The sequence below is a fragment of the Numenius arquata genome, chromosome 29 (genome assembly GCF_964106895.1).
Source record: "Numenius arquata chromosome 29, bNumArq3.hap1.1, whole genome shotgun sequence".
NCBI lineage: Eukaryota > Metazoa > Chordata > Aves > Charadriiformes > Scolopacidae > Numenius > Numenius arquata.
The window spans coordinates 214355-234996 of record NC_133604.1 but is presented as its reverse complement, the minus strand read 5'-3'; the positions used below and the strand labels follow the sequence as shown (position 1 = coordinate 234996).

The 20642-nt window shown below is 63.1% G+C and overlaps 2 protein-coding genes across 14 annotated transcripts in view; both read left to right on the top strand.

The window, feature by feature from the left end:
• The window catches only part of R3HDM2 (R3H domain containing 2), a 29431-nt gene extending 22862 nt beyond the window's left edge, over positions 1-6569 (top strand). For all 12 annotated transcript variants that reach the window (XM_074164872.1, XM_074164875.1, XM_074164871.1 and 9 more), the window contains 7 exons: positions 156-310; positions 1507-1607; positions 2359-2528; positions 2718-2862; positions 2950-3050; positions 3554-3638; positions 5189-6569. In XM_074164872.1, coding sequence (XP_074020973.1) covers positions 156-310; positions 1507-1607; positions 2359-2528; positions 2718-2862; positions 2950-3050; positions 3554-3638; positions 5189-5532 — 1101 coding nt within the window. In that variant the 3' untranslated portion in view covers positions 5533-6569. The remainder of the gene's footprint in view (positions 1-155; positions 311-1506; positions 1608-2358; positions 2529-2717; positions 2863-2949; positions 3051-3553; positions 3639-5188) is intronic.
• On the top strand, positions 6564-11624 carry STAC3 (SH3 and cysteine rich domain 3). 2 transcript variants are annotated; one of them, XM_074164877.1, is made up of 12 exons: positions 6564-6575; positions 7337-7403; positions 7831-8089; positions 8254-8351; positions 8597-8672; positions 8759-8850; positions 8974-9040; positions 9865-9914; positions 10061-10164; positions 10443-10494; positions 10724-10861; positions 11138-11624. In XM_074164877.1, the coding sequence occupies exons 2-12, from the start codon at positions 7338-7340 to the stop codon at positions 11234-11236; spliced, it is 1101 nt and encodes a 366-aa protein (XP_074020978.1). In that variant the 5' UTR covers positions 6564-6575; position 7337; the 3' UTR covers positions 11237-11624. The 2 variants fall into 2 exon arrangements, with proteins under 2 accessions (XP_074020978.1, XP_074020977.1); XM_074164876.1 differs by lacking the exon at positions 6564-6575 and having other exon boundaries at positions 7338-7403; positions 8756-8850.
• The last annotated feature ends 9018 nt before the right edge of the window (positions 11625-20642 follow it).

Sequence of the window (20642 nt, the reverse complement as noted above, 5' to 3'; positions counted from 1 at the left end):
GCTGCCTTTGCCTGGGCAAGATTGCTCTGGGCTGCGGTGGACATCTGGCATCTCTTCTACCTTGTATGGACCTTGCTGGGGTCTCTGGAGCCAGTTCTCCCTGTTCCTGCTCATTCCTGTCATTCCATAGGGTTGCTTCTTTCCTCTCTGCGCAGGTTCCTGTGGCCAATGAGTCCCAGAGTGTGGTCCAGCAGCCCTTCCAGCAGCCAGTACTTGTACCAGCCAGTCAGTCTGTTCAGGGTGGGCTTCAGGCTGGAGGAGTGCCCATCTACTACAGCGTCATCCCAACTGCCCAGCAGAACGGCACCAGGTAAAGCTTCTGTGTCTCTTCCCTGCCTTGGGGAGGAAGGGGTCCTGCTGCCCTGCTGAAAGGGAGTAGCATCCTCCTGCAGGCAGGGGAGGTGGCTGGGCACCAGGGTTGGGTGAGAAGAAGGCTGAGGGACCTGGGGCTGTTCAGCTTGGAGAATAGAAGACTGAGAGGGTCTTCATCTTCATCAGTGCTTATAAATGTCTAAAGGGTGGGTGGCAAGAGGATGGGGTGAGGCTCTTCTCAGCGGTGCCTGGAGACAGGACAAGGGGCAACGGGCACAAACTGGAACACGGGAAGTTCCGTCTGAACATGCGGAAAAACTTCTTTCCTGTGAGGGTGGCAGAGCCCTGGAAGAGGCTGCCCGGAGAGGGTGTGGGGTCTCCTGCTCTGGAGAGATTCCAAACCCTCCTGGATGCATCCAACCTGCTGTGGGTGACCCTGCTCTGGCCGGGGGTTGGACTAAATGATCTCCAGAGGTCATAGAATCATAGAATCATCCAGGTTGGAAAAGACCCTTGGGATCATCGAGTCCAACCATCTACCCTACTCTACAAAGTTCTCCCCTACACCATATCCCCCAACACCACATCTAAGCGAATCTTAAACTCATCCAGGGATGGTGACTCGACCCCCTCCCTGGGCAGCCCGTTCCAGTGTCTGATCACTCTTCCTGTGAGGAATTCCTTCCTAACGCCCAGTCTAAACCCACCCTGGTGCAGCTTGAAGCCATTCCCTCTTGTTCTATCGCTATTTGCTTGTGAGAAGAGACCAGCACCAACCTCTCTACAGTGTCCTTTCAAGTAGCTGTAGAGAGTGATGAGGTCACCCCTCAGCCTCCTCTTCCTCAAACTAAACAGTCCCAGCTCCCTCAATCGTTCTTCGTACGATTTATTCTCCAGGCCCTTCCCCAGCTTCGTTGCCCTCCTCTGCACCCGCTCCAGCACCTCGATATCTCTCTTGGATTGAGGTCCCTTCAACCCCTACAGTTCTGTGATCTCTTAAGCTTGCCCGGTCCTCACTCCCATTGTCAGTGCTGCCTGGACGCGGCTGTCCTGCAGCGTGTGGTGCTTCCTGTGCTGCTCCAGAGGCAGCCGTGTCTCCAGCCATCTCAAGTGCTGAGGGAGCTGGTGGTTGCCCGCAGAGATGGGCAGGCTGTTTCTCCCCATCCCCTCACCCATCCCCTCTCTTCTTCACAGCCCTTCGGTGGGGTTCCTTCAGCCACCTGGCTCTGAACAGTATCAGATGCCGCAGTCCCCATCACCCTGCAGCCCGCCACAGATGCAGCAGCAGTATTCAGGTAAGAGGGGCCACTGCTCAGGGTTGGATCAGGTTTTGTAGGGGCTGTAGAGCTGCCAATTCAGAGCCAAGTCTGGCGGCTTCTGTGCAATGGGCTTCCTTAGTCTTACCCATCCCACGGCCCACCGAGAGTTATCGGGATGTGGCACAGCGACTTTGCCCCAGGCTGATGCTGGCCCGTGCCTGGCATTTTCTTGCCACGGTGGGCAGGCCGGGTAGGAGAAGGTAGAGGGAGCTGCCGTGGGCTGTGGACTCCCTCTGCTGGCACTGCGGCTTAGCGTCACCAGGGCAGCTCATGGGATCAGGGGGACACCGCGGATGAGAGGAGCATGGGGATTCCTGCATCCCATCCCAGCTGCAGGGAAGTGAGCTGGGACCCGGGGAATTGGTGCAAGAGCTGGAACCAGGATACTCGAGCTCCGCGCCCAGCTCTGTGGTTAGATCCATTGCCAAAAGGTTTGCTGGGATGCTCAGAGAGGTCATCCAAGTTGCCTTCAACTTGTCCCCTCTGCTCGCATTTGTCCTGTGTTAAAAGTCATCACTCTGATGTAAGCTGTGATATCAGAGAGGGATCCCAACCGGGTCTTGGTGGGGCCTTTTTTCAGCCCCCCCGGGCAGGCAGGAGTGGCAGAGGAGAGGGTCCAGTGTTGTAGGGAAGAGTGCAGCTGCACAGACAGGCTACCTCTTGTCCTGCAGCAAGCAGCAGCAGGGCATAGAGCCTGGAAAATCCTGCTGCTCTTGTCTCTCCGCAGGGGTGTCTCCATCAGGCCCTGGCGTGGTTGTGATGCAGCTGAATGTACCCAATGGCCCCCAGACCCCCCAGAATCCCCCTGTGGTGCAGTGGAGCCACTGTAAGTACTACAGCCTGGACCAGCGGGGGCAGAAGCCAGGAGACCTGTACAACCCAGACACCAACGCTCAGGTACGGAGAGGACTGGCAAGGAGGCAGCTTGTCTTTTGGGAGTAGCCTGGTGGGAGAGAGGGGACCCCAGCACCCATTGCTGTCTGGACGGGCTGGGAGATGGGGGGTGGGCTTATCTCAGGGCAGTGAGATGGGTGCGGGACTGGTGACAAGCGCTGGGTCTGTCTTAACGCTCTCCCGCCTCCCCAGGCCAGCACCCAGCTGAACAGTCCCATCACATCCCCCACCCAGTCCCCGACGCCGTCTCCTGTCACCAGCCTCAACAGTGTCTGCACGGGGCTGAGCCCCCTCCCCGTCCTCACGCAGTTCCCCCGGCCCATGGGCCCAGCACAAGGTAAGGGGAAGGAGCGGGGACAGCACAGGGCTGGGTCTCTCCTGTGATTTCTTCAGACCCCTACAAACATTTGCTTCCTTTTGGCAGGTGATGGCCGCTACTCCTTGCTGGGCCAGCCGCTGCAGTATAATCTGTCTATCTGTCCCCCACCGCTGCTCCACAACCAGCCCAACTACAATGCACACCAGGTAAAATTGGGCCAAACCCCCACCCACTCACCCTCTCAATCTCCTGGGAGCAAAGCAAGACCACCCCTCTCTGGGCAGGACCCAGTAGTGGTTAACAAGTGAGTCTTACCCCCTGCCTCGTGCTTGGACACCCCTTGAGTAGGGACCTGCTGCCAGCCCCACACTCTCCAGCCATTCAGCAGAGCTGCCATCGTAAATGGATTTCCCTAGAGCCTGGCACCGGGTTAAAATTTCATTCTTCTCCCAGTTTTGCCCAGAGGCAGTGTCAGCCCCAAGTTCTGTCAGTGGCCTCTAACCATCAAGGCTGTGCCTTGATCTCATCTAACTTACCCAAGCGTGGTGTCACCTCAAAAGTGCCAGGGGGTGCAAGGTTCTTCATTCCCTTTCACAGACTTGGCCTAGTCAAGTCTGGGTTTTTCCCCCACTCCCAGGGTGTTCTGTGGGCACCGTGTGAGGCCGCAGCGTCTCCTCGGGTGACATGCTATCATTTTTTTTAATTTAAGGGGCAGACTGGAATGAAACATGGAAACCGGAGCAAGAGACAGGCCCTCAAGTCAGCATCCACTGACCTTGGGACAAGTGATGTAGGCAAGTGACCCTCCTCAAGCGGTTCCCCCTTTTTGCCCTCTGACTAGTCCCTGCTGCAAGGGCATAGCCGGCATTGGCAGAGGCTCCCGGTGCCACCTCTGCCCACACCAGCATCCCCTAGAACCCGTCGCTAGGGTGGGTTGTGGAGAGCAGTTCCTGCCGCTGCCTCCCCCCTCACACAAACACCCCCCCAGCCCGCCTGAGGACTGGTTTGGGGGGCGCAGGACCAGCCCATCGGGAGGTGGGGGGGTGCGTTGCTCAGGAGACCAAGCAAAGCTTTTGAGGAAGAGCAGGGAGAAGTTGTTGGAGAGTCAGTGATGAGCACAAGGACACCGGGGCCCTATTCCTGCCTCTGAGAGGGTCAAAATGATGGGGCAGGTGGGGCTGGCAGAACTCCTGGGATTTTATTCCTCTTTGTCAGCAGAAAGCGTCCAGACCCCTGAGATCTTTTTCCCACCATTTGCTTTCCCAAGTGACCCTTCCCTCTCGTGCTTCCATTTCTCAGTGGGGCCAGGAGCTGCAGAGCCCTCAACTTTGTAAAGAACTTTGGGATCTTCCAGGTGTGGCTGCGAGGGCTGAAATCCCCAGTGGATCATTTCTCCCAAAAGGAAAAGGGACTCCTTGTTCTTCACCCTGGGGGGTCCCCACTTGGTCATCGGGGAGGGAAGGAGAAGCACACGTCTGGCTTCTCTGCGCAGCAATACAAGACTTGCTAGTTGGGCATGAGCCAGACAGCCTGGAAGGGAGATGGTCTTCACTGGCTTCTCCGGAGGCTTCAGACTTGTCCCCCATGTCACCGCCACCAACAGGAGCTGGTTGCAGGGGGCCCTTTAAGAGCTGCTTGCCGGAGAGCTGCCCCCGTCCCTGCGGCTGGCATGTTCGTTACGTGCCGCGTTAATATTAGCAAAGAATCCATTCAGCCAGCCCTCGCTAAGCCCAAAAGCCGGGGCTGGAGCCAGGAGGCAGCAGAAATGTTTGGGTACCACAGAGCAGAGGCGAAGAGGTTGGCGTGACACCGGCCTGGGCACAGAGGGGATCCTCCCCGTGGGTGAAGCACCAGGATCCCCACGTGTCAACATCCTCCCTGGGTGCAGCCCGTCCTTCTCCCTTCTGGGGACAGAGGGCAGGAGAGTTGGGTCGGCTCCCGGTCTGGTACCCGAGGACCGGGGTAGGAAGATGGGGCAGAGCACCCGGGAAAGCCCAAACTGAAAAGCCAAGCCCAGCCAAAGGAAGGAAGGAGGAGCTGGTGTTGCTGGAGCCCTGGGCAAATGGGAAATACCAGTCCCCTCTTGACGCAGGCCATCTGGGGACCAGGATGGGGCCCTGTAAGGACCAGAATGGTAGCGGTGGGTTGAGGGGAAAAAAGTGACTGGCTTAAAAAAATATATTCCTAATGTAGGGGCAGCTTAGCAAAGTGCTGCTTTCACGGGCAAAATACAGGTGACTTCTCCGAGGCCAGAGACTGACTGGTGAGGAGCCACACATCAGCCCTCGCTGTGCTGGTGCCACCCAAGAACCCGCTGCTGACATATGTTGTCTTTCCACTGCAGTGCTGGGCCGAGTGCTGGAGGTGACAGACCTGCCCGAGGGCATCACGCGGACAGAGGCTGACAAGCTCTTCACCCAGCTCGCCATGGCTGGTGCCAAAATCCAGTGGCTCAAAGAGACTCAGGGGCGCCGCGGAGATGGGGGCGGCGGGGACAACAATGGGACTCCGGAGAACGGCAGGCACAGTGACCTTGCTGCCTTATACACCATCGTGGCCGTGTTCCCCAGCCCGCTGGCTGCCCAAAATGCCTCCCTCCGCCTCAACAACTCCCTCAGCCGCTTCAAGCTGCGTGTCGCCAAAAAGAACTACGACTTGCGGGTGCTGGAACGTGCCAGCTCACAGTAGGGCTCACGCATGGGCACAGAGCACACTGGACTGCGGGCACTTCCCTCTGCCTTCTCTCTTCCTTTCTGCCCTCCCTTCCTCTCGCCCTCCTTCCTGGATATATTTATATGGACATAATTAAGAGACAAGAAATTGATTTTTTTTTTATTATTATTATTATTATTATTTTTGGAGTGATGCCCGTGCCCGCCCACCCTACCCTGTGTATATTGTTTTGTTAAGCACTGTGTTGAACTGCACATAGAGGTGTTGATTGGTATGTTCACTGCACATTTTATTTAATCTGATTATTATTTGGGGGGTATTTTTGGTTTTGTTTTATTTGGGGGGTTGTTTTTAAATATAAAAAGAAAACTTGTCCATCACTTTAACGCTGCTTTCCCGTTCTCTGCCAGTACCAGTGCTAGGGGCTGTCTGTGCTCCCTCCTCAGGGTGAGGTGACAACCGGGGAGGTGGGGGGTGGAACTAGATGATCCTTAAGGTCCCTTCCGATCCAAACCATTCTATGATTCTGTGATAGCAACAGCATCCCCAGCTCTCTCCTCTCGTGGCAGGTCTCTGTCTCGATGGAGAGCAGACCAGCAGGATTTGCTGCCGGAGGGTTCGGGGCAGCCGTGAGAGTTGCCCCATGAGAGACCCCACCGCTGCCGCTCTCCTCCTCTCCCAGCTGCAGGGGCCTCAAAGGCGAGAGCGAAGGAGCCATGGAGGCTGGAGCACTCGGTGTGCCCCAGCTCTGCTGCGGCCCCATGCCAGGGGGTGGGTGGGCCTCTGTGACGCCCAGCAACCCGCTAACGCAAATAGCCAGTGGCTCCTCTCCTCCCAGCTCACGCATGGGCTCCAATTTCTCGGCGTCAGCCTCCGCCAGCGCTCAGCTGTCGGTTCCCCTCTGCCCTGTCACTCCTGCTCTCCACGGGACTGGGGTGGCTGCCCCCCTCCCTGCGTACCCGGCACCGGAGGGCTGGGGGCTCAGCAGCCAACAGGGCCCCGACGTCTGCCATCCTTCGTGGGGTTTTTCATCGCAGGACGAGAGCTCCAAGCACAGCGTAAGTGTGTCTCCGTGTGCGGCTCCCCCTCCTCGTGGCCACCAAGCCCCATGGGCCCCTCTTCCACCCACGTTGCGGCAGGACCCCAGGGCTCTTTGCTTCTGCAGCTCCCCCTTGTCCCAGGACCCCCTAGCTGCCATCACTGTCTCTCCGATGGTCATCCTGGTGGATTTCCATGGGGGCAGCGGGGAGGCCTCGTGTGAGGTATCACCAAACCCAATGATGATTGGGTAGAAGGACCACGGGGATGGTTAACAGTCAGTGGCGGAATTGGGCATGTTTTGGGGGATGCAGGAGCAGATCCCGCCCCCAGTGGTAGCACGGGGCTTCTACGGAGAAGAAAGCAGGACTGTGCGGTGACACCAGACAACGTGCTTGTTTTAGGGGGCAAGAGTAGCACCATTTGCAGTTTAATCGTGACATGGAGATGTCTAGACAGAGATGGACACATGCAGGTAGCCCAGGGTCTGGCTCACAGCACTTGGCACCACATCCACCAACCCATCAGCAGCGCTGGGCAAGCTGGGCCGGGTGCCTGCGGTTCTCCAGCCGGTGCAGCGGGGCCCGGTGGGTTCCCCGGGACTCGCCCGCAGCAGAACTAGCCCTTGCTGAGCGGCAGGAGATGGTGCTGCTGGGGCAGAGAGAGGCCACTGGCTCAGGAGATGCTTCCCATCCAGGAAGGTCTGGCTGTCCTGCCCCGACTGGGCACCCGCAGTGGGAACAGCCCCAGCCAACGTGACGTGTCTCTTTTCCCCTTGTAGCATGACAGAGAAGGAAGTGCCAGAGCCACCAGCGTCACCTGCTTCAGGTGGGAAACCCAAGAGCCGGGTAAGTGGGTACCCACAGGGCAGCTTGGGTGGGTGGGGGGAAGCCACGTTTCCAGCATTGTCTCGGCCTCAGCCCCAGGAATCTCTGTGGGGCCAGGGGTGCCCAGTGGGCTACTGATCCAGCAGGGCACTGGGTGGCCGTTTCCCAGCTTGGCTTTTCCCTGGGGCGCCCACATCCACGTGGTGCTCAAGAGTCAGTTTCTCCTTTTGGGGGGACCTCCTGAGGGCCAGGAGAAGACCCCCCCGTCCTCACAGCATTTCTGCCCCAGGACGTCTGGGGACGTCCTTCTTCCCCCTGGGGACATTCCTTCTTCCACTTGGGGAAGAAGGAGTCTCTAGGTCAGAGCAAAGGGGCAGGGAGCTGGGCTGCCTGCCTGCATCACCCCACACGCCTGCCACGGGCAATGCATCCTCTCCTGCCCCAGCAGCTACAGAAGCTGAAGCAACTTTTCCAGCGAAAGCCCAAGGAGGAGACGGCACCAGAGCCGCAGCCCAATGGGGAACTGGTCAGCCCCTCGGGGGGACCCATCTACTACATCTACGAGGAGGAGGAAGAGGAGGAAGAGGAGGAGGAGCCTGAGCCCCCTCCTGAGCCCCAGAAACTTGTCAATGACAAACCCCACAAGTTCAAAGATCATTACTTCAAAAAGCCCAAGTTCTGTGATGTTTGCGCCCGCATGATTGTCCGTGAGTCCTGAGGGGGCTGGGGCTGGGGTCCATGGTAAGGGCGAGGGCTGGGGACCGAGGCTGGCGAGGGCTCCAGCCCAGCCGTCCCCGCGGCTGCAGTGTCACATTGCCCTCTCCTTTCCACCCCTCTGCCTCCCTCCCTGCCCCCCCCCCGCCATCACCAGTCAACAACAAATTTGGCCTGAGGTGCAAGAACTGCAAAACCAACATCCACCACCACTGCCAGTCCTACGTGGAGATGCAGCGCTGCTTCGGCAAAATCGTGAGTGTTCCCTCTGGCCCTGGGCTTTGGGGCACATCCTCACGGGGAAGGACCACGGCAGGTCCCTGTGGGCACGACCCAGGTGCCATCACCCCCCCCCCTCCCCTCCTGGCTCTGAGGGAGAGAAACCCCTCTTAACCCCTGTCCTGGGAAGGGGGGGTCCACCCACTCTCCCTTCAACACCCACAGGAGAGCCCATGGGTCTGGGTGGCGGTGGATGCTCTGACCTCCTCTTTTCCTTCCAGCCCCCAGGGTTTCGCCGGGCATACAGCTCCCCCCTCTACAGTGACCAGCAATACGCCTGCGTCAAGGATCTGCTCTGTGAGTACCGTCCCCAGGCCAGGGCGCCCCATCTTTTCGTGTCCTGTAGCTGAACCCCTCTCGCTGTCCCTGTGCCCCGGCAGCAGCCAACAGGAGCGACCCTGTGTTCGAGACCCTGCGGACGGGCGTCATTATGGCCAACAAAGAGCGCAAGAAAGGGCAGGATGACAAGAAAAACGTGAGTGCAGGGTTGGCCTGTCGCTCCAAATGCCCGACGGTCCTGTCAAGCAGCCCTGCACCCCCATTGCCACCCCCACCTCTCTGCCCACTCTGCACCCCCTGACAGCTCTCTGCCTTGTAGCCTTTGGCCGCTATGATGGATGAGGAACCAGAGGCCACGAAGCCAGAAGGGGGCAAAACCGAGGGCGGTGAGTGCTGCGACCGCGGCAGGGATGGCTTCACGCAAGGGCCAGGGAGCAGGGGGGGCTGAGCTCCAGCCACCAGCGTGGGGCAGGGAGGGAGCCTGATGGGGAGACTGTACTTGGGGGGTCCACTGGGGTGGGTTTCACAGAATCACAGAACTGGAGGGGTTGAAGGGACCTCTGGGGATCATTTAGTCCAACCCCCGGCCAGAGCAGGGTCACCCACAGCAGGTTGGATGCATCCAGGAGGGTTTGGAATCTCTCCAGAGCGGGAGACCCCACCACCTCTCCGGGCAGCCTCTTCCAGGGCTCCGCCACCCTCACAGGAAAGTTTTTCCCCGTGTTCAGATGGAACTTCCCGTGTTCCAGTTTGTGCCCGTTGCCCCTTGTCCTGTCTCCAGGCACCGCTGAGAAGAGCTTCACCCCATCCTCTTGCCCCCCGCCCTCTAGATTTTGAGGAGCATTGATGAGATCCCCTCTCAGCCTTCTCCAGGCTGAACAGCCCCAGGTCTCTCAGCCTTTCCTCACAAGAGACGTGCTCCATTCCCTTGATCGTCTGCGTAGCCTCGACTGGATTCTTTTCAGTAGTTCCCTGTAGTTCCAGTAGCTCCCTGTCCTTGAACTGGGGAGCCCAGAACTGGACACTGTACTCCAGATGTGGCCTCACCAGGGCAGAGTTTCACCCTGCAAAAGGGAGTCTTCAGCTCAGGTCTCTACCCTGGGACATGCTCTGCTTCCCCTCGTTGACCTGGAGATCCTTGGGTGGATGCTGGTCCCGGGGCAGGGAAGCAGCACCAGGAGAGATGTCACCGCCCTCCTCCCATTTCCAGGCACCTCTGAAGGGGACAAGAAGACTGAGAAGAGCCCAACAGATGACAAGGTAGCCGTCATCCTCACCCTACACCCAAAAAGGTCCCCGGCCTTGGAGCAGCGTGGACAGAGGCTGCAGGGATGTTCCTGCTGGGCTCCCCAGGGCTCTCCTCACCCTCGCTGGGGTTCCAAACCCCTCTTTCCCTCCTCCCCCAGAACAAGAAGCCACAGCCAGGGATGCGTGGCGGCTACATGCAGTCTCACTATTTTGTGGCACTTTATCGCTTCAAAGCCCTGGAGAAAGATGACCTTGATTTCCCGTAAGTTCCCAGTATTTCCAAGGCTGCTGGGGTTTCTCTGGATGTGGTTCCACTGATTTCTTGCACCCCAGGCTTGAGGCTGAGCTGCTCACATACAGGACCTCTCTGTCCCTGAGCCCGCAGGCTGGGGGCATTCCTCAACCCCCCCCCCCCGCCCCGACACAGGGCTCTAGGAGCTGGTGCTGTGGGAAGGGAGATTTTTCTTGCCCAACCTCAGGGTCTCCCATGGCAGGGGGGTCCCTGCTCCCCCTCACACTGAGCCCTTCCTTCCCTTGCAGGCCAGGGGAGAAGATCACGGTGGTCGATGACTCCAACGAGGAGTGGTGGCGGGTAAGGCCGGTGTCCTACAAGCAGAGAGGGGAAAGGTGCAGAGCTTAAAGCAAAGGGAGAGGTCGGCTGGGGGCGCAAATCGCACTCGACGGAGGGCACAAACCCCTAAATCTGCTGCGTCTTCACGCCAACCCCCAACCTTGCGGGGGTTGTCACGGGGGAATCTGGAGGTCAAACAAATTGGCTCCGACCCCCACCTCGCACCCGTTCATTCACTGACTTCTTCCAGGGAAAGATCGGTGAGAAAATCGGCTACTTCCCTCCAAACTTCATCATCCGGGTGCGGGCAGGAGAGCGGGTGCACAAGGTGACACGCTCCTTTGTGGGCAACCGGGAGATCGGGCAGATCACGCTCAAGAAGGATCAGGTGAGATGGGACCCTGCGGTCCCAGCCCGTGGTCCTCCGGCCCCCGCACCTGCATCTCTGCCCCAGCCTCCCTGCGGGCCCCCACCCCCCGACTGCCCCATGGCACCCCACGACTGCCCCATGGCACCCCCCGGCCATGCTCTGCCCTGCCTGCGACAGCGTCCCCTCACCGCCCACCCCCCGGACGAGTCCCCCTCTGCCCAGCCTGGGGGTTGCCGCCTTCCCCTGGCTCTGTGGGGCCCCGGGAGTCTCACCCGCACCCCTTTCGCCCCCCAGATCGTGGTGCAGAAGGGGGAGGAAGTGAACGGTTACGTGAAAGTCTACACCGGCCGCAAAGTGGGGCTCTTCCCCGTGGACTTCCTGCAGGAGATCTGAGCGGGGGCAGCATCCCAGGGCCCCCCCAGCCAGGGGGACGGATGGATCCTGGCTGCAGGGAGCTCCCGGAGCTGAGCAGGGACGGGGCTGGGGAGGGGGGGACAGCAGGCGCCCCCCTCCCTGATGCCTGTGGCGATGGGGTCTCCAGTGGGGACCGTCTCTGCCGGGCTGGGGGTGTGGGAAGGTGCCCCTTGGGCCGTTTCCCCCGTGGGGTTTTTGGTGCCTTCAGAGACGCTGGGTGCAGGGAGGGGGCACCCCCAGGATCCTTTCGGGGGCCACCCAGCGCCCCCCGCCCGAGGTGGCGGGAGCCTTGGGGGGGGGGTGTCAGCGCGATCCTGCCCCGGGCTGTGTAACTCCCGTGTTTGGGCAATACATGTCTGCTCCCAGCCCCGTGCTCCCCCCGGTTTGCGTTTCCTGGGGGGGGTCGGGGGGTCACGGCGGGGCTGCCGGGGGCCCAGCTGCTGCGGACGGGGCCTGGAGGCGGCGGGGGGGGGGGGGGTTGTGTGTGTCCCTGTACGGTCCGTGTCCCCCCGTCCCCCGTCCCCGACTCCCCCGTCCAACGCGGCACCGGGACCCCGCCTGCGGCCTGAGCAGCCCCGGGCCTGGGCGGCGCGAGGGGAAGGGGGCAGGACCGGCCCCGTTCCCCCGTTCCGATACCCGGGGCGGGGGGGGGGGGGAAGGCCGAGCGCTGGCGCGGCGCCCCACGGGGCCCGAATAGGGGCCGCGGGCGACAGGTGACGGGGCGCGGGGACAGGACGAGTCCTTGGGACGCGGGGGGCGAGCACCGAGCCAGGAACAGGTGCCCGGGGAGGGGGGCGCGGCCGGGAGCGCCCGCCCCATGGCGGCCCCGCCGCCTCCTCGGGGGGTCCGGGCCCGGGGTAAGGGGGGGGGGGGGGGGGGGGAAACGGGGGGCCGGCGGGGGCGGCTGCGCGGGCCGCCCGTGACGTCGGGGAATCGTGACGTCGGCGGTAACCGGGGCGACGGGCCGGAAGCGGGGCCGCGGGGCGGTTACCGCGGCGACGGGGGCCGGTAGCGCGCGCGCGCGCCGCCGGTCGCCTTGGCGACAGCAGCCGCGGGGCCGCAGCGAGGCCGCCATCGCCGTGGGACCCGCCGGGCCGGGGCGGGCGGAGCCGCGAGGCTCCCGGTACCGGCCTCGCTGTGCCCGCGGCCGCCGGGCGGGGGCGCCGTTGACGCACGGTGCGGCGCCGCCGTATGCAAAGATATGCAAATGAGCCGCCGTGGCGCCCCCTGGCGGACGGCCCCGTCCCTGTCACCCGCCGCCGCCTCCGCCCTCGCTGTGAGCGGGGAGGGGACGGGGGGGACTCCAGGGCGAAGCGCCCCCCAACCCCCGCCCCGAGCCCGGCCCCCCCCGGGCTCTGACCCCGTCGCGGTGCTGACGGCCCCCTCCCGGGGCTGGGGGCGCCCGCCGGTCCCACGGCCCCGCCCCGGCACCAGGGCTGCCCCGGGGCCACCACCGGCCGGGGCGCGGGAAGGGGGTGCCCGTGCTCCCCCTGCCCCCCAGTGCTGGCCCAGCTGCTCCCCCCCCCCCCCCCATCCCTCCCTCCATCCCTCCTCTCCCTCTATCCCTCCCTCCAACCCTCCAATCCGTCCCTCCATCCCTCCCCTCCCTCCCTCCATCCCTTCCCTCCATCTCTCCCTCCATCCCTCCCCTCCATCCCTTCCCTCCATCTCTCCTTCCATCTCTCCCTCCATCCCTCCCCTCCATCCCTCCTCTCCCTCCATCCCTCCATCCCTTCCCTCCATCTCTCCCTCCATCCCTCCCCTCCATCCCTTCCCTCCATCTTTCCCCTCCATCCCTTCCCTCCATCTCTCCCTCCATCCCTCCCCTCCCTCCATCTCTCCCTCCATCCCTCCCCGGCCGCAGCAGGAGCTGCGCTGGAGCCGTGGGGTGGCGGGAGAGACGCCGGTTGGGGGCACGGGGGTGCTCGGCTTCCCCCGCGGCTCCGGAGGGGCTCTGCCTCCCACCTTCGGCCGAGTGGGCTGTCTCGGGGGCTGCCGGTGCCCAGGAGCAGCTCCTGGTGATGGAGCGGGGAAGGAGGCACCGTCCGTCCCTGGATCCGTTCCCCCGGGGGCTCGCCGCCGGCTGACCGGCGACTTCATGGCCCTCGGCCCCAGCCATCTGCCGGACCCGACCCACTTGGCCCCGATGAACCGCTGCCAGGTCCTGCTGGCACCGCGAAGGGCTCGGGCGTGCGAGGTCCTCTGGCCCTAGAGGTGTCCCAGAGGCTGCTGCCGAGCGGGGGACACGGGGGGGGGCAGGAGATGACGGGTCTCCACACTGGGGGGGGGGGGGGTCCTCCCCAGCCCCAGCACCTCAAGCACCAGCTGGGAGATGCGCTGCTCCAGGGCAGCAGAGAATAATGGAAATTGGGGGGCGAGGGGCCTGGGGGCGATACGCAGCTCCCAGGACTGGTTCCTCCCTGCTCACTCACATCCTCACCTCCTGTCAGACGGCTTTTAAATGCCGAACCATTAAAATTTTCCACCTCATTTGCAGCTCCTCATATGGTTAATTTTACTGGGACTGTCTATTTATTTATTTGCAGAGCCCGGCGGGGGGGGGGTTTGCTGGCAGCTGATTTGCTGCATCTGAGAAGTAGGGACAGGGAGGGGGGGAACCACCCAGGGAAAGGGGGGAGGGCTCCGGCTAATTTAACAGCTGAAGAGAACAACTTAATTAGAGTCATCTGGAAAATTGGGTAAAACCCCTTTCTTCAGCTTCCCATCCCCAGACCCCTTCCCTGCCAGCGCGCACAGACTTCTCCATCAGCTGCACATGCTTTGGGATGGGGATGGGGATGGGGAGGGGGATGGGGATGGGGAGGGGGTGCTGGGGCCCCAGCCCTACCAAGCAGATGGCCTTCATTACATGCAGGATCTAATTGGATTGATCAGCAGTTAATAGGAAATTAAGAGGTGAATTCCTGCCCCCCCCTCCCCCCCAGCTCCACCACGTGCCCAGGTGCTTGTTGCAGCCCCTCTGGCCGGTGCAGCCCAGTCCCCTGCTGTCCCCCTCCTTTCCCGGGGGGGTGCAGCTTTATGGCAAGTGAGGGGCAAGCAGAGGTGGGGGGGAGTCAATGGGCTGAGAGTTCCCGCGTGGGGAAGGATGGGGGGGGGGGGGTGCGTGGTGGCTGTGTCTGCCGCTTGCCGCAGGCTCTCCTGGTGTGAGCACAGGTGTGTGGGCACTGGGGGTGTGTGCTCCCCCCCCCCCCCCCCGCCCCAGCGTGTGGCTGCTGAGCCATGGTTTGGCCTTGCTCGTGTTTTTTTCCCGTTCCCGGTGTCCACAGCCTGGCTGTGACCCAGCCAGAGCGGGCTGTGACTCCGCTGGCGTGGGGACGCTCAGCATCTCACCGCTGAGCGCTCTGCAGCTGGTTTGTGCCAAGGGGGTCTGCCACCCACCCCATGTAACATGTAATGTCAGGGTGGAGAAGCCACCCCGACCTGCCAGATTAATCACCTCAATTTTTCTCTGCATCTCATGAAAGGTCAGGAGTCTTTGCAAGACCCAGAAATTAATTGAAATACCGCTGGTCTTGTGCCGGATCCGTGCATCATCCCAGGAGAGCAGCCCTGGCATGGAGGGGATGGGGGGGGGGCACCTGCCTCCTGTGCACCCCTTTTGAGGACGATAAGCCCCAGGGAGTGAGGCAGGAGGTGGAGGTGTCTGGGTGCTGCACCCCGTGGCCTGCCCACCTCTTGTCCCCACGGGGGGGGGGTCCCTCGCATCCAGTTTGGCCTCGGGGTGCTCCCGTTTGCGTGGCCCTGCCTGAATCATCTCCTGTGGCTTGGCAGATGCAGTGCTCGGAGATTGTTCTCCATCTTGAGGCAGGGAAATAAATGCATTAAACTAAACTAAACTGCCTCCCCTTCCCACCTGCCCCCCCAGCCATAAATCAGCATAAATGCAATTTACATATTCATGGTATTTATCCAATAACTGTCCTGTCCCAGATTAAACGTGCCCTGGGGATCACCGGGGCTCCTTATCTGTGCCAGGGTGCTCCCGGGAAGGAGTAGCTCTGCTTGGGGATTCAAGCAGCAAGGGGGGGGGGGGGCTGCGCTCGTCATCTGTGCTCATCATCCCTCTCCATCTCTCCTGCTCCAGGCAGGTCCTGGGAGAGGAGCTTGGAGGGGGAGATCCAGGCTCGGCAGCAATCCTGCCCCACAGCCCTGCCCTCTGGTCTAGAGTTCCTTGCACCCTGGATCAGCGCCCCATCATCGCTGTCCCCCCTCCTGGCCCAGTGCCTCTCCCCTTGGGGCTGCCTGGGCCTCCTCCTTGCACCCCTTCCTTCCTCCCTTCCTCCCTCCCTTCCTCCCTTCCTTCCTCCCTTCCCCACTTCCTCCCTTCCTCCCTTCCTCCCTTCCCCACTTCCTCCCTTCCTCCCTTCCTCCCTCCCTTCCCTTCCCTCCCTCCTTCCTCCCTTCCCTCCTTCCCTCCTTCCCTCCCCCAGTCTCCCTTTGGTCCCCGCGGTGCTGCTGGGGGAGCCCCAGGGTCCCCACACATCTCCCTGTGCCTCGACTCTTGCCCCATCCCCTGGCGGCAGCGTGGGCAAGGAGGGGGGGGGCATTCCTGCACCGGGACCTGGCGGGGGGGGGGGCACACTTACACTTATCTTCCTGCTTGATTCGGAGGGAAGGGGCCGAGGGGAGCTGGCAAGGTTTGGGGGGGTAGATGTCCCCAGCTCTGTGGTGGCCCCCTCAGTGTGGCCCCACTGGCTGTGCTGTGCATGGGGGGGGGGTGTCACATACATCTCCGGCTTTGACAGGTCCTTGTCAGCAGTAATGACCAGCTCCGAGTCCAGCCGGGCCCCAGGGCTCAACGCTCAGCTCGTTAGGGGGGATTTAATGAGGGCAAGAGGCAGGCACTGCCTCTGGCTGTTTGTCACACTAGCTCTGGCCGCACAGACAGCCTGGACCCCGAGCCATGCTGCGCGGTCCCCTACGGCAGGGCACAGCCCTTGGCTCGGCCCCCATCTTCTCTCTGTCCCCAGGCACAGCCCGGGGTGGGGGGGCTGGGAGCTGTGACACCCGCCGAGGGACAGCCAGCCGCTGGGACCAGCCTTTGGCATCCGCGGCTGTCCCCACGTCCAGGCTGCACCCCTTGGAGACAGGGATCCGCACTGGGGCCGTTTGCGTTGCCTTCACACACACACACCACCCCCCCCACACACACACACCACCCCCCCGCGATTGGTGTAAGGGGCTCCTGACTTTCCAGCACTGTGAACACCCCACTCCTCCAGCAAAGGGAGCAAAGGGGGGGGGGGGGGGAGTGGGGTGCAGCTGGGCAATGCCCCCCTCCCGCTGCTGCTCCAGGCTTGCCCCAGCCTCTCTGGTGCTGCAGAGGAGGGATGGTGTCGCTCAGGGATGCTTGGGGGGGGTGGGGGGGGTGCAGAGGAGTTTGGGGGTCCTTGGGCTGTGAGGTGGAAGTGAGAGGCACCCGGAAAGGCAGGCTCCTGGGGGCAGCAGAGCAAGGGGCGAAGGGGGCTGCAGTCAGGGGGGGAGTGTGTGGCACAGGGGACGGTGCTGGTGACTGTCCCACCCACAGAGGCATGGGGGGGGGGGGGGGGGCTCTCCCAGGGGCAAGCATGTGCCCAGGGTGCCGGGGAGATGTTTGGTGCTGGGGTGGGACAAGGGTGGTCTCAGCTGTGGGCTGGGCATGGGGGGAGCAGGGCTGTGCACAGGGTGCCGGAGGGGGGGGACTCAGCTGTGTCTCACAGGCAGCAGCGGGGACAGCCCAGGAGCCCCTGCTCTTCTGGGGTGGGGGGGTGTGGGGGGGGTGAGCTTTGTGCCTGGGGGTCCCGTTTGCAGTTTGTACGGTCTCTGCGCTGAGGCAGCCAGGAGTCCTTCTTGGCTCCACAACAAGCTGCGTAAACAGGAGCCTGCGGCCAGCGTTAATTAGTTAAATATTTGGCAAGGCAGGCGGCACAGGGAGAATCTGAAAGAGCCGGGGGGGGGGGGAGCGTGCTGTCACCTGCCCCACTGCAGAGTAGGGCAGACCCCAGGCGTCCGGGGATGGTGGCATCCTGCCGGGTGCCGCTGGCCTCTCCCAGCCGGGGCAGCGCTGGGACATCGCTGGTCCCTCAGCACAAGGCAGCCCCGGATCCAGACCAACCCTCCATCTGCATTTAAAAGGCTGCTGGTGAAGAAGGGCCTCCAGGGACCCCCTGTCACCGCCTGTCGCTGCCTCCTTGCTCTGAGCCCTGCAAACCGTCATTGCTCCAGCCCCCGACGGGCCCGAGCCCCTGGGTGGTAAGATCCCCCTCTTCCCCCTGCACCCGTGTTTGCCCCATCAGCTTTGCTCGTTACTGCTGTGGTCCAGTAACATCCCACACGGGCGTTAATTGGGGGCAGAGATAAGCTCTTTGGGGGAGGCCTGAGAGGGGCAGATGTGGCTCTGATGGGGGGGGGGATGCTGACCAGCACAGGGATCCTGTGTGGGGGCTGAGCGTGGTCAGAGGTACCAGTCCCTGCTGCCCCCTCCCTGGCTTCTGACCTCCAGACTGTGGGGGCCACCCTCCCAAATCATTAACCGAGGATGAAACCCCCTAAAGCCTGACTGGGGAGCGATGACCGTGTGCAGCGTCTGTCCCCACAGCCCCTGTGATGTGAACTAAATCCATCCTAATTAGCACTGATTTGCATGGGGAAATGAAAATTAATCTAGCCTGGGTTTATTGGAATTAGTGATTCTAGTTGGGCACATCAGAAAGCGGCAGACATCCGGGGAGGGGGGCAGGACTGGGAATGGCAGAAAGCTATCTGCCCCCCCTCCTCGCCCTCCCGAGCCCTACTTTGGGGTCCCTTGCTCAGCACCGTGCCATGGGGCAGTGATGCCAGACAGCCACGGGGCTACTGGCGAGGACTGGGCTCGGACGCCTGGGTTCTGCCCAAGCACCCTTCCGAGGTGGCAGGGGGATGTCGGTGCGCCCCGCTCCCCTCCCTCCATCTCCCAGGTGGCCCCCAGTTGCAGGTTGCAGAAAAACGGCAATTTTCAGACCCGGTTGCCCCATCCCATCCCATCCCATCCCATCCCATCCCATCCCATCCCATCCCACTGTGTATTTCCACACCTCTCTGCGTGTCCCTCTCCTGTGCGTCCTGCCACGCGTGTCAGCATGTGTGTGCCCGCGTGCATTGCCCCGTGTGCGTGCTCCCCCCCCCCCCCGCCGTGCAGGAGGACGTGCAGGAGCACATTGTTATTCTGGAGGTGGGGGCCCACGAGGGAACGGGCGCCGTGGGGAGAGCCCCGGCCGTGCCCCCTTTGGAGACCTCTGGCCCCGGCTGTCTCCCGAGGCTGGTGCTGCTTGGCCCAGGGGTGGCACCGTGGCTCATTGTTATGGGGTCCGTGGCGACGCGCTGAGCAGAATTATCATCACGCTCATGAAAAATTAACGAGAAGCAAACAGCCGGGCAGGAGCTTTGTCCGCCAGGGCTGGGGTGGCACAGCGGGGGGGCAGGTTGGTGTTGGCCGCGGGATGGGGTCTGGCGCCTGTCACTTCTTCAGAGGTCACTCCTCCTTGGTGTGACCCTTCCAGCCCCAAAACCTGGCCATCCCCCCGGGATCCTTTCTGCCACCCCGGCAGGAGGACCTGGCAGCTGCGTCCCCCTGCCCCATTCCCACCTCTGGGACACGTCTGGACAGGGTGACACCCCCCACCCCAGCTGGCCTCGGGGATTTCAGCCCAGCTGACAGGAGCGAGACCTCCAGCTCCTGCGGCTGCATTTGCAAGTCAATCAGGAGCTCAAGGGCTGCTGGTGGTGGCGGGGGCTACCTGTCCTGTCTACCTGGGGACAGGGACCGGGGGGGGCAGGGGGAGGGCAGAGCAAACCCTGCTGCAAAGGGATGGGGCTGTCCTCCCCCCTCCCTCCGTGTCTTCTCTGGCTGGGCTGGGGGGGGTGGGGGGGGGGATGTTGCTTTTCTGTAGAGCTGTTATTGGCCGCCCCCCCCCCCCCCCCCCCCTCACAGGGCTGTAAACACTCAATTAAGCACGAGCGCCTGGTCCTGCCTTCCCTGTCGCTGCTGGTAATTATGTAGGTTTTTCGGTGTCAGGCACCGCGGGGAAGCGCGATTACAGCTAATTGGAGCGGCTCTCCCCAGCCCAGGCCCTTCTGCAGCTGCTGGAGCTGCCGCGTGACGGGCAGCTCCGTGCCCCCCCCCCCCCCCCCCCCCCAAAATCTGCGCCCCCAGGACGCCTGGGTCCATCCCACTCCCATCCCCCCCCCCCCCCCCGCCCCATCCTTTTGGTGAAGTCGGGTCTGGGCAAAGAGCCTGCCCGCTGCCTTCCTGCTGCGCCCTGCTCCGGGATGGGTTTGGGCCCCCCCCCCCCCGATGACATCGCGGGGACCCATTTGGGGTCCCCCCAGTCCCCGCAGTCACCTCGGAGGCTGCAGCAGGATGAGGGGGGACCTGCCGGTGCCCCCGGCCAGGGCGCTCAGGGGCTCTGCGCCCACGGGTGGGAATCAGCCTGGCCCCCTGCGACAGCGTGGGGGGCTGCCGGGGTGCGGGAAGTGGGGAGCATTTTGGGGGGGGGGGAGCGGGAAGGGACCTGCCCTGCCAGAGCCCCGGAGAGGGGGGACCCAAGAGTTGGAGGGGGGGGGGGTTGTTTGTGCCGCTGCCTGTCCCGGGGGAGATGCATCAGGAGAGCAGCGGCTGCCATTGATTTCTTATTATGGAGTTCAGCAAGAAAAATGAGGCGCTGGGGCTGCGGAGCCGCCGCCGTGATTTGTCGCCTTCTCGCCGGGTCCTGGCGGGGATGGGAATTGATTTTTGGAGTCTCTGGCATCAGCCGGCGGGTCTGGGGGATTGGGAGAGGGGGAGCTGCGGGGGGGGGGGGGGGGGGGCGGCTGCTGGGACATGGGAGACGGGACCCCGACCCGCTCGCGGGTGCTCCCCAGCCCAGCAGCCCCCCCCCACCCTGGGGTCGGGAGCCGCGGGGCTCAGGCGGGGCACCCCGGGCTCTCGAGCGTCTCCCCGGGGAGGTCAAGCTCCTTTCGGGGTGGGGGTCCTCGGGCCGGGGCCGGGCCGGCTCCCTGGAGCTCGCTGAGGGGGTCCCCGGGGGGTCAGTGTCCGCCGGACTCCTCCCCGGGGGGGCGCGGTGGCAGCCGCGGGCCGTACCCTCCGCCCGCTTCCAGGCTGCCGGGCCGTTCGGCGGCACGGGGTCCCGGTCCCGGTCCCGGTCCCCGCCGGCCACGAGGGGGCGCCACAGGACTCCCGGAGGCCCCGGGGCGGCCCCACGCGGGACCGCGCGCGCGTGTGCCCGGCGTGGGGGCTGTGGGTGGCGGCGGGACCGGCCTCCGTGTCCCCCCCGCAGGGACGTGTCCTCTCCCCCCGCGAGCGACTCCGCCGTGTGCACGTGTGTCTCAGCCGTGTGTGCACGCGTGT

Excerpts from the sequence above, each read along its gene's own strand:
- STAC3 (XM_074164876.1), top strand. The coding sequence starts at position 7,338 with ATGACAGAGAAGGAAGTGCCAGAGCCACCAGCGTCACCTGCTTCAGGT. Across the intron at positions 9,041-9,864 it reads AGGGGGCAAAACCGAGGGCG|GCACCTCTGAAGGGGACAAG; the intron begins GTGAGTGCTGCG and ends TCCCATTTCCAG. Across the intron at positions 9,915-10,060 it reads AGAGCCCAACAGATGACAAG|AACAAGAAGCCACAGCCAGG; the intron begins GTAGCCGTCATC and ends CTCCTCCCCCAG.